Source organism: Callionymus lyra, chromosome 3 (assembly GCF_982586985.1).
Source record: "Callionymus lyra chromosome 3, fCalLyr1.hap1.1, whole genome shotgun sequence".
Taxonomy (NCBI): domain Eukaryota; kingdom Metazoa; phylum Chordata; class Actinopteri; order Syngnathiformes; family Callionymidae; genus Callionymus; species Callionymus lyra.
In genome coordinates, this window is record NC_141820.1 from 4,666,341 (window position 1) to 4,679,479 (window position 13,139).

The 13,139-nt window shown below is 38.8% G+C and overlaps 1 protein-coding gene across 9 annotated transcripts in view; it reads left to right on the plus strand.

Moving 5' to 3' along the window:
- plekha5 (pleckstrin homology domain containing A5) overlaps nucleotides 1-13,139 on the plus strand; it is a 195,825-nt gene that overhangs the window by 134,889 nt on the left and 47,797 nt on the right. For 7 of the 9 annotated variants that reach the window (XM_087786194.1, XM_087786192.1, XM_087786193.1 and 4 more), the window contains exons 4-9: nucleotides 164-247; nucleotides 1,327-1,380; nucleotides 6,183-6,342; nucleotides 8,459-8,563; nucleotides 9,834-9,906; nucleotides 11,788-11,888. In XM_087786194.1, coding sequence (XP_087642320.1) covers nucleotides 164-247; nucleotides 1,327-1,380; nucleotides 6,183-6,342; nucleotides 8,459-8,563; nucleotides 9,834-9,906; nucleotides 11,788-11,888 — 577 coding nt within the window. The remainder of the gene's footprint in view (nucleotides 1-163; nucleotides 248-1,326; nucleotides 1,381-6,182; nucleotides 6,343-8,458; nucleotides 8,564-9,833; nucleotides 9,907-11,787; nucleotides 11,889-13,139) is intronic. The other 2 variants (XM_087786195.1, XM_087786200.1) reach the window with 1 other exon arrangement.

Below are 13,139 nucleotides of genomic sequence, written 5' to 3' on the forward strand. Positions count from 1 at the left end.
TTGAACCGGACATCATGCTGAAGTTCACTGTCAGGTGTGTGTGTGTGTGTGGGGGGGTGTGTGTGTGTGTGTGTGTGTGTGTGTGTGTGTGTTTCATCCTGACGTCCGTCAACTCTTCAAGTAAGTCTGTGTGCGTCTAACTTTGTCGTCGTTTTCTTCACAGTCACAATGAGCGCAAGGTGACCTGCAAGCACCCGGTGTCAGGCGTCCCGTCACAAGACAACTGCATCTTTGTGGTCAACGAACAGTGAGTCCCTCACACACACACACACACACACACACACACACACACACACACACACACACACACACACACACACACACACAGCAACAACACAACATTCAAACGTGTGTGTGAAGAAGAACCAGGAACAACCAGCTCTTGTACTCGAGTCACAACCAGTGGTTTATCATCCAATAATAACATGTTTATTATCAGTTGTTACACACACTCATTACTACACAACACGTTGTCGTCACTTGTGAGTTCATTAACGTCTCATCAATGTCGGAGAGAAAAAACAACATAAAATAAACCATTTGAGTGAAAGAAACTGATGGAAAAATCATCTTTTCCTGTAAATATGTTGTCAATATATTAAAAAAAAGTGGAAGATGAAATAAAAGTGTAAACTGTCGGAAAGTAACGTTTACGTTCTGAATAAAAATACAATATTTATTTATATTATTTATATTTAGATCAATGTTCGGTTCATGTGGTAAAAGCTCATCAAACACACACTCGTGCTTTTACTGTGAAATTCACCACATTCTCCATGTTTTCCATCATCAAATGTTTCTTTTCTCATGTGTGTGTTTGTTTGATTTCTCATGTGTGTGTTTGTTTGATTTCTCATGTGTGTGTTTGTTTGATTTCTCATGTCTGTTTGTTTGATTTCTCATGTGTGTGTTTGTTTGATTTCTCATGTGTGTGTTTGTTTGATTTCTCATGTGTGTGTTTTTGTTTGATTTCTCATGTGTGTGTTTTTGTTTGATTTATCACGGTTGTGTGTTTGTTTGATTTCTCATGTGTGTGTTTGTTTGATTTCTCACGGTTGTGTGTTTGTTTGATTTCTCATGTGTGTGTTTTTGTTTGATGTATCACGGTTGTGTGTTTGTTTGATTTCTCATGTGTGTGTTTGTTTGATTTCTCATGTGTGTGTTTGTTTGATTTCTCATGTGTGTTTTTGTTTGATTTCTCATGTGTGTGTGTTTTTGTTTGATTTCTCACGGTTGTGTGTGTTTGTTTGATTTCTCATGTGTGTGTTTGTTTGATTTCTCATGTGTGTGTTTGTTTGATTTCTCACGGTTGTGTGTCCTCCTCAGTGTGAGTTGTGGAGCGCTAGTTCACCCTGACACACCCACAGAGACGCCGCTCAGGTAACATCAGCTGCTCGTCCTCATGACTGTCGTGGAACTAACTTGGAAACCGTTCACTCATACTTGGGTTTAGGAGCAAAACGTCCAGAAACAACTGATCGGTTCTATTGATGGTTCTATTGATCGGTGTCTTCGTGATTTTAATAAACTGACAATTCAATGAAAATGTTAACATTTATACACAATAATATTATTACTTATTTAAATGCTACGATGGTGACCAGTGTTGTACGTGGACTCTACTGCGATGTATAGTGATACTGTAGTAACAAGTATATATGTGTAGTATCGTCCAGTACTTGACTCTGGTGTTGTGATAGTGTAGTAACAAGTATATATGTGTAGTAGTGTCCAGTACTTGACTCTGGTGTTGTGATAGTGTAGTAACAAGTATATATGTGTAGTATTGTCCAGTACTTGACTCTGGTGTTATGATAGTGTAGTAACAAGTATATATTTGTAGTATTGTCCAGTACTTGACTCTGGTGTTGTGATAGTGTAGTAACAAGTATATATGTGTAGTATTGTCCAGTACTTGACTCTGGTGTTATGATAGTGTAGTAACAAGTATATATTTGTAGTATTGTCCAGTACTTGACTCTGGTGTTGTGATAGTGTAGTAACAAGTATATATGTGTAGTATTGTCCAGTACTTGACTCTGGTGTTGTGATAGTGTAGTAACAAGTATATATGTGTAGTATTGTCCAGTACTTGTACAAGAACGACAACACAACAATCGTCATCTGAACGTGTGTTGCGACTGTTGTGTTGTCACATGACAAGAACGACAACACAACAATCGTCATCTGACCGTGTGTCGCGACTGTTGTGTTGTCACATGACAAGAACGACAACACAACAATCGTCATCTGACCGTGTGTCGCGACTGTTGTGTTGTCGTTCTTGTCATGTGTGTAACATGAGGTGCTTTTCTTAGAACCCGGAACAATCCGTGACGACACACAAACACACAAACACACAAACATCTTTGATGTTCTTCTCTCACTTTTCTTCTTTGATTCTTTCACTTTGAACTTTATAAACATATTATTTATGATCATAATGAACTATTAACATAAAATAAACTATAAACAAACAATATGTTTGTTTTCGTCGATGATAGATTGAAAAAAAAAAGTCATCACTGGTTCGTTTTTCTGCTGCTTCGACAATGATTTCGCAAACAAAAGTCTCTGGTTGTTGTGCGACGTCGATACTTTTGTGTCTCTGTGTGAAGCAGGAACTTGTAACGACTCCAGCGAGTGAATACGAACGTTGTCAGGGAGTTTCTTCTCTGACGACAGGAATGAAACACAAATAATATTAATAAAGTGGACTCGTCAGAGTCACAAGCAACACGTATCATCGGATATTTTTTTCTTTCCCCTAAAAATGTAGCCATGAGCACAGTAGTGAAGGTCCGCGGGTTAAGAAGGAAAACGATGATATTTCTCTTTCGTTTTTTTCAACGCTTCGGTGTCGACATGATAGTATAAAAATATCTCTTCTAACGCTCAGTCTCGCGGGACTTGCATCGGTTTCCCGCCAAACTGAGCGACATCAGAGAGGAGCCGCCGGCTCGTTAGCATACGGTGAAGACGCATACATAACACTTTATAAATGACGCTAACAACTTAGCTTGTTAGCATACGGTGAAGACGCATACATAACACTTTATAAATGACGCTAACAACTTAGCTCGTTAGCATACGGTGAAGACGCACACATAACACTTTATAAATGACGCTAACAACTTAGCTCGTTAGCATACGGTGAAGACGGACAGGTTTGTTTGGAAGTTCACGATCTTCTAAGAAAACAACTGAGACGAGATGAAAAGTTCTTACAATATGTTGCTTTAACAAAGGAGGTTGAAAGAGACGAGTGACTGGATCACTAGTGTTTGACTAGATCATAAGTTAGTATTACTTCACTGGATCACTAGTGTTTGACTAGATCACAAGTTAGTATTACTTCACTGGATCACTAGTGTTTGACTAGATCACAAGTTAGTATTACTTCACTGGATCACTAGTGTTTGACTGGATCACTAGTGTTTGACTAGATCATAAGTTAGTATTACTTCACTGGATCACTAGTGTTTGACTAGATCATAAGTTAGTATTACTTCACTGGATCACTAGTGTTTGACTAGATCACAAGTTAGTATTACTTCACTGGATCACTAGTGTTTGACTAGATCACAAGTTAGTATTACTTCACTGGATCACTAGTGTTTGACTAGATCACAAGTTAGTATTACTTCACTGGATCACTAGTGTTTGACTAGATCACAAGTTAGTATTACTTCACTGGATCACTAGTGTTTGACTAAATCACAAGTTAGTATTACTTCACTGGATCACTAGTGTTTGACTAGATCACAAGTTAGTATTACTTCACTGGATCACTAGTGTTTGACTAGATCACAAGTTAGTATTACTTCACTGGATCACTAGTGTTTGACTAGATCACAAGTTAGTATTACTTCACTGGATCACTAGTGTTTGACTAGATCACAAGTTAGTATTACTTCACTGGATCACTAGTGTTTGACTAAATCACAAGTTAGTATTACTTCACTGGATTACTAGTGTTTGACTAGATCACAAGTTAGTATTACTTCACTGGATCACTAGTGTTTGACTAGATCACAAGTTAGTATTACTTCACTGGATCACTAGTGTTTGACTAGATCGCAAGTTAGTATTACTTCACTGGATCACTAGTGTTTGACTAGATCACAAGTTAGTATTACTTCACTGGATCACTAGTGTTTGACTAGATCACAAGTTAGTATTACTTCACTGGATCACTAGTGTTTGACTAGATCACAAGTTAGTATTACTTCACTGGATCACTAGTGTTTGACTAGATCATAAGTTAGTATTACTTCACTGGATCACTAGTGTTTGACTAGATCATAAGTTAGTATTACTTCACTGGATCACTAGTGTTTGACTAGATCACAAGTTAGTATTACTTCACTGGATCACTAGTGTTTGACTAGATCACAAGTTAGTATTACTTCACTGGATCACTAGTGTTTGACTAGATCACAAGTTAGTATTACTTCACTGGATCACTAGTGTTTGACTAGATCACAAGTTAGTATTACTTCACTGGATCACTAATGTTTGACTAGATCATACATAAGTTAGTATTACTTCACTGGATCACTAGTGTTTGACTAGATCACAAGTTAGTATTACTTCACTGGATCACTAGTGTTTGACTAGATCATAAGTTAGTATTACTTCACTGGATCACTAGTGTTTGACTAGATCACAAGTTAGTATTACTTCACTGGATCACTAGTGTTTGACTAGATCATAAGTTAGTATTACTTCACTGGATCACTAGTGTTTGACTAGATCATAAGTTAGTATTACTTCACTGGATCACTAGTGTTTGACTAGATCACAAGTTAGTATTACTTCACTGGATCACTAGTGTTTGACTAGATCACAAGTTAGTATTACTTCACTGGATCACTAGTGTTTGACTAGATCATAAGTTAGTATTACTTCACTGGATTACTAGTGTTTGACTAGATCACAAGTTAGTATTACTTCACTGGATCACTAGTGTTTGACTGGATCACAAGTTAGTATTACTTCACTGGATCACTAGTGTTTGACTAAATCACAAGTTAGTATTACTTCACTGGATCACTAGTGTTTGACTAGATCAAAGGTAGGATTACTTCACTGGATCACTAGTGTTTGACTAGATCACAAGTTAGTATTACTTCACTGGATCACTAGTGTTTGACTAGATCACAAGTTAGTATTACTTCACTGGATCACTAGTGTTTGACTAGATCACAAGTTAGTATTACTTCACTGGATCACTAGTGTTTGACTAGATCATAAGTTAGTATTACTTCACTGGATCACTAGTGTTTAACTAGATCACAAGTTAGTATTACTTCACTGGATCACTAGTGTTTGACTAGATCATAAGTTAGTATTACTTCACTGGATCACTAGTGTTTGACTAGATCACAAGTTAGTATTACTTCACTGGATCACTAGTGTTTGACTAGATCACAAGTTAGTATTACTTCACTGGATCACTAGTGTTTGACTAGATCACAAGTTAGTATTACTTCACTGGATCACTAGTGTTTGACTAGATCACAAGTTAGTATTACTTCACTGGATCACTAGTGTTTGACTAGATCACAAGTTAGTATTACTTCACTGGATCACTAGTGTTTAACTAGATCACAAGTTAGTATTACTTCACTGGATCACTAGTGTCTGACTAGATCACAAGTTAGTATTACTTCACTGGATCACTAGTGTTTGACTAGATCACAAGTTAGTATTACTTCCGTCGCCATAGCAACCGAGCCTAACAAGCTGCACAGTTCACAGACGGACGGAGACGTAAACAACAACGAGACATAGAAGTACAAATTGACAACTTTACAGAACGAGACACTGATTGGTCGAAGTGAGTATTTAAGAAATGCTTGATTAATACAATAAAAAATGATAAATGATCACATGTTTTCTATATGTATATCGTACGTGCCTATATATCAATATTTTTTCGAGATATTGTGCAGCTCTAGTTATTTCAAATGAGATAAAATGATAATCGAAGTTGGAAACGAGGCTTATAAAATTCATCTGTGTGAAAAGAGCTGAGCCAGAAGGCAGTTCCCCTTTATTCTCAAACTTTTACCTTCTTTACTAATGTCCCTGTTTCAGGATTTTATTTTCTCTCGTTTCCTTCTTTTCATTTGTTAACTCGAACATCGTCTCTGACCTGGTCTGCTCTGTGGTGTCAGGCCGGCCCAGAAGAGCCCGTCGGAGCCGGAGGGCGGCGACAGGAAGGAGCGACCCACCAGCACCATGAGCGAGGCGTCCAACTACACCGGCGGCTCGGACTACAGCACCTTCAACGCCAGCCCGGCCACCGCCGTGTCTTCCTCGGCGTCGTCCACACGCGTGAGTCTCGCTGCGACCCCGACACATGTTGAAATCAGGTGTGGCTGCACCTCCGCACCAGCAGGGGCAGCATATTCAACACTGACAGAGTCAATGAGACTAAAAAAGATGATGGAGCTAACGGTTAGCTTGACTGTGGCTACAATGGAGAGACCGGTGTGTTTACAGTAGAAAGTCATGATATTTATGAAAACATACCTTTGAAATCATACTTTTGAAAACGTACTTTTGAAAACATACTTTTGAAAACATACTTTTGAAAACTTACCTTTGAAAACGTACTTTTGAAAACATACTTTTGAAAACATACTTTTGAAAACATACTTTTGAAAACATACCTTTGAAAACATACTTTTGAAATCATACCTTTGAAAACATACTTTTGAAATCATACCTTTGAAAACATACTTTTGAAAACATACCTTTGAAAACATACTTTTGAAATCATACTTTTGAAATCATACTTTTGAAATCATACTTTTAAAAACATACTTTTAGAAAACATACTTTTGAAAACATACTTTTGAAAACATACTTTTAAAAACATACCTTTGAAAACAAACTTTTGAAACCATACGCTTGAAAAATACTCACTTCTTTTTGGAACTATGTCGTCACTTAGGATATGGAAGTATATCAGTGTTTAAGTAAATGTGTATTTTTTTTATTATTTTGAATTATAAAATTTGATCATTTTATATTTAATTTGTTAGATTTTTTTGTATTAAATAATTGAATCAAGATTTTAAATATTTTCTGAATGTATCTATTGTTTTACACATTTATTTTCTTTATCCAATAATTCAATAATATTTTCCCCAATATGTTTTCTATTTATAGTCTTTTGAATTTAAAACATGTTTTGATATAATAAGAGTCACCAGATCAAACCAACAGAGCACCGAGCTGCTGGATCAAACTTTCAGCCAATCGTGCGACACACAGACGATCATGTGACTGTAGCTCGGTGCTCTGTTGGTTTGGTCTTGTGACAGTATTATACCAAAAAACTTTTTTTTTATTTAAAAGACTATAAATAGGAAAAAAATATTTTTGAATTATTGAAACAAGAACAAACTAACTCTATATGTAAAAAAATAATAATAATAATAATCATGGTACACGTCGTAGTCGTGCTAAAGTAATGAACTGTTGACTCTTGGTTCAGAGGAAGAAGAAGGTTCAAGAGTCTTGAGAATTGAACCAGCGACCTCTGCTGGTGTTTACATCCATGAATAAGACATGTTGTGACTTCGGCTCACTTTGGCCGAAACGAAGAGAAACTTCTTCATGTATTCATGAGATTCATTATTCATCGTCTGTGTTTCGCTTTGAGCTTCAACAACCTTTTGCTGCTTCACTGGTGAAGGTTTGATCCAGTAGATCTGAGCTCTGTTGCTTTAGTCTGGAGACTCTATTACACATTTATGTTGAATTGAAAAGACAACAAATTAAAAAATATGACATTTAAACGATGTATTTCTCAATGATTGGAAGTGGAATATAAAACTGCATGTTCAAAAAAATAAATAGTGCAAATTTTAAATATTACATTTTTTTAAATCAATTATTCAAATGAAAAAGTTCAACTTTTAATTTAAACATTTTTGAATTAAAAAAAATCTTATTCATAATAGAAATACAGCAACATTGCAATTTATTTCATTAAATTGAAAAGACTGCAAATAAAATTTTAAAACAATATATACAATATATGCTATATATACTGTATATATATATATATAGTTGTAATTAAGTTAATTAAATTAATAGAAGATAACAATGATTTAATTAAGTTATTTGGTCGAATCAAATTAAACTTTTCTATATAAAAATATTCAGTTCAACAATAAAAAAAGAATCAATACTTAAAAATATATATTTTTTATTAAAGTAAATAAAAGTTTCAACTCTTGAAATGTTAAATCGATGGAATATTCTGATGAACTAATAAACTTGCAAGAGAAGAAGGAAGTTTTCAAGTCTCTCAGGGTCGACGTTGCATCTTCACTTTACTGTGAAAGTCGACGTGAATCTGTGTCGTCAGGTGTTTTATTTTGAAGGGTCACGGTTTAAAGGAAGCTCCGGACGTTCATGCTGGTCTGTGTCTCTGCAGCCGTCGAGGTCTTCCAAGAAGATCCACAACTTTGGCAAGAGGTCCAACTCCATCAGGAGGAACCTGAACGCACCAGTGGTCAGAAGCAACTGGCTCTACAAGCAGGTACGTTACAAGGCCGGGTCGGGTTCAGTCGAGGCGTGACCCCGAGAAACAGAACCAACTGAAGATAATATTTCATTTAATCCACATATTTATATTTGAGTGATGCTATGCTAAGTGGCTATAATGCTAATAAATTGCTAATGTTTTAAAAAACGTATTTTACTTCTCGCTAACATTGTCCCAGATATTTTCAGAAGCGGGGTCACCTTTCCTCTGACCTCTGACCTTTGACCAGACGCCAGACTCGTGGCCTCCATGTGGCGCTATGCTAATCTATTTGCGATAAAGCTTAAAAAAAATAGATCATTCTTTTTTAGCATCTTTCGCTTGAGAGCTAAGACCTTTTCAGCAGCAGGTCAACCTTGTCATTGACCTCTGACCCCTGACAAGTCTCACACCCTGTCTCATAGTACATAAGTGATGCTATGCTAACTTTTTGCTATTAGGCTAATGAAGTGCTAGCGTTTTAAGTACAGGGTTAAAAGTACTAAGTTAAAATCTTTCAGCATTTGGTCATGGTTGTCTTGACCTCTGACCCCTGACAAGTCTCCAGTTAGTCAACCTTGTCTCACACCCTATCTCATGGTACATAAGTGATGCTAACTTTTCGCTATTAGGCTAATGATGTGCTAACGTTTTAAGTACTTTTTAAATTTAAGTTAAAATCTTTCAGCATTTGGTCATCGTTGTCTTTGACCTCTGACCCCTGACAAGTCTCCAGACTGATAGTATTCAAGTGGCGCTATGCTAACCTTTGGTTATAATGCTAATAAAGTGATAGTTATGTGTTAGCGTCACCTTGAAGCTAACGTCGTCATCGTTTAGATCAGATCAGATCCCTCTGGAGATCTTCTTCTGGAAATTTCCGGCAGCGGGTCAACCTCGTCCCTGACCTCTGACCCCTGACAAGTCACATTAAAGTCACAAGAGGCAAAGATGGCGTAGAGAAGACGCCCGTCAGCGTCCGCCACCTGTGGACGGCCGAGCGAAAGAGTCTGAAAACATTTATTAAACGTCCTCTTGTCGCTGGAGTCGCCTCGGCTGCGACGCCGAGAACAAAGCGAAGACTTCGCCGAGAACAAAGCGAAGACTTCGCCGAGAGCGCCGTCAAATCTGTGGCGGCGTTGCGAAGAGATAAAACACAGCAATTAGTCTCGGAGGAGGAGACGATGGAAGCTTAGTAGGAGCAGCCGGAGGGAGGCCGGCAGGAGGAGACGCTTGAAAGAGTGTGTGTTGCTAATCATCGCCCTCTGACCTCTGACCTCTGCAGGACAGCACCGGCATGAAGCTGTGGAAGAAGAGGTGGTTCGTGCTGTCGGACATGTGTCTCTTCTACTACCGCGGTGAGCAACATCCCTTCATCGCGTCGAGACGTGACAACATGTCACTCGTGTAAACAAAAGACTTTGTGAGTCTCTGGAGCGAAAATCTCTCTTTTCGTTAAATAAATGATCACGGAAACACGTCTTTGAACGGGAACACCTCGGATCGGACGTGAATGATGACGGCTAACTAATACGAGGCTAATACAGTTAGCATAACCGCCGCCAGCTAATGACTCAAATTTTAATTTACACTTTTTCTTTTTCATCATGACACAATGATTACACTTTTATCTTACATCAGTTTCATTTAGATATTAACTCAGGGCTGGTTTCAAACTATTTCCTTTCTTAGCACATCTTAATATTTATATATATCAAGCTAGCTGATACATGCTAGCTGATACATACTAGCTTATATGTGCTAGCTGAGACGTGCTAGTTAATACATGCTAGCCGAGACATGCTAGCTGTTACATACTAGCTGATACATGCTAGCTGATACATACTAACTGATATGTGCTAGCTGAGACGTGCTAGCTGAGACATTCTAGCCGAGACATGCTAGCTAAATACATTCTAGCCGATACATGCTAGCCGAGACATGCTAGCCGAGACATGCTAGCTGATACATGCTAGCTGATATGTGCTAGCTGAGACGTGCTAGCTGAGACATTCTAGCCGATACATGCTAGCCGAGACATGCTAGCCGATACATGCTAGCTGAATACTTGCTAGCTGATACATGCTAGCCGATAAATGCTAGCTAAATACATGCTAGCTGATACATGCTAGACGAGACATTCTAGCTGAATACATGCTAGCTGATACATGCTAGCTGAGACATGCTAGCTAATACATGCTAGCTGGGTGTGTAACATAATATGAAACACAGTTGACGTGCTAGTTAAATTAGCCTCATTTTATTTTTGTCTTCTTCCCATGAGGTATTTGAAACAATCCTTCAGTCTTTCATGTCCTGGTTTGTAAAGAGAAACTTCATTTGTTTTCAAATGTGTCATAAGTGACGGCTGATCTGTGGCTGCGATGCTGCGTTTAAAGATGCTGGGCGGCAAAGCATTGCGGGAGATATGACCCCTTGATAACGTCGACCCGTGAGCGCCGTTCATGTCGTGGTGCAGAGAAACATGGACGGAGAAGGTCGTAGTCGTCGACAATAGTGTCAAAACAAAACCTCATCTGCTCCCACGACGACCCAGAGATTTCTTTCCATCTCCCTAAATTGAGGAATTAACATCTCGAGCTTCAATCAGCAGAGAGGCTCCGGGGAATTGGATGTTTTATTGGCTTAGTCGGAGGAAGCAGGAGACGGCGGGAGGACACTTGTCCTCTTGGTAATCACCTCGTGTCCGGCTGTTGTCCACGTTTACTGCAGTAGGTGTGTGTATGTGAGTGTGTGTCTCTGTGTGTGTGTGTGAGTGTGTGTCTCTGTGTGTGTGTCTCTGTGTGTCTCTGTGTGTGTGCTGAGATCCCGGGGATGTCACGAGACTCCTGCAAAGAGTTGCTGGTTCCTATGAAAGACTCTTCAGAAGAGAGGCTGGTTCTGGTGGTCTCCCTGGTCCTGGTGTGTGTTGTGCGTCTGAATAATTCAGCCGTCGGGCCCCGAGGAGCTTCAGGGTTCTGGCTGCTCTAGAACAAACATGCTCTGCAGCTGCAGATGTTCCCTCGTATCCACTCGTCTCAGAAGCTTCGCGGCAGCATCGACTGGATGGAAGTTCAACAGAGAGACCTGGACGGATGGGTGGATGGATGACAGGATGGATGGGAGGATGGATGGGAGGATGGATGAGAGGATGGATGAGAGGATGGACGCGTGGACGGATGAGAGGATGGATGGATGAAGAAAGGTTGCCGTGGATCAACGGTTGCGTGTGCTTGCAGACGAGAAGGAGGACAGCATCCTGGGAAGTATCCTGCTGCCGAGCTTCCACATCTCCATGTTGTCCGTGGACGACCACATCAGCAGGAAGTACGCCTTCAAGGTGAGTCCAACCCTCAGTCACATGATCACTCTTTAGTTAGTGATGGATGGATGGATGGATGGATATATGAATGGATGGATGGATATATGGATGGATGGATGGATGGATATATGAATGGATGGATGGATATATGGATGGATGGATGGATGGATATATGAATGGATGAATATATGAATGAATGGATGGATGGATGGATGAATATATGAATGGATGGATGGATGGATATATGAATGGATGGATGGATGGATGAATATATGGATGGATGGATATATGAATGGATGGATTGATGGATGGATAGATGAATATATGAATGGATGGATGGATGGATGAATATATGAATGGATGGATGGATGGATGGATGGATGGATGGATGAATATATGAATGGATGGATGGATGGATGGATATATGAATGGATGGATTGATGGATGGATGGATGGATGGATTAATATATGGATAGATGGATGGATGGATGGATGGATTAATATATGGATAGATGGATGGATGGATGGATGGATTAATATATGGATGGATGGATGGATGGATGGATTAATATATGGATGGATTGATGGATGGATGGATGGATTAATATATGGATGGATGGATTAATATATGGATGGATGGATGGATGGATTAATATATGAATGGATTAATGGATGGATGGATTAATGGATGGATGGATGGATTAATATATGGATGGATGGATGGATGGATTAATATATGGATGGATGGATGGATGGATAGAAAGAACAGAAAGTAAACAGCAACTGTCGAAGGATCATCAATGAAAATGTAGAAAAACATGTTGATGATAAAAGTTGTTGATGTTTTTACTGAAGCAAAACAAACTTATAGATTTAACTAAATAAACATTTACTGAGAATCATTAGTTTGTTGATTTATGATAGAAACGACAGGAAGTCTGGTATATACACACACTCACAATCACACACACACACTCACAATCACACACACACACACACACACACACACACAACTACACACTCACACAATCACACACACTCACACAATCACACAACTACACACACACATACACTCACACACACACAGACACTCACACAACTACACACTCACACACTCACTCACACACACACACACACACACACACACTAGCACTCACACAACCACACACACAAATTCACACAACCATACACAAGACAAACACACTCGACAAGCCTCTGCCATGTTGTACACACTCCCTGCTGTGACTTCAAAGTCTGTTGTTATCTGTC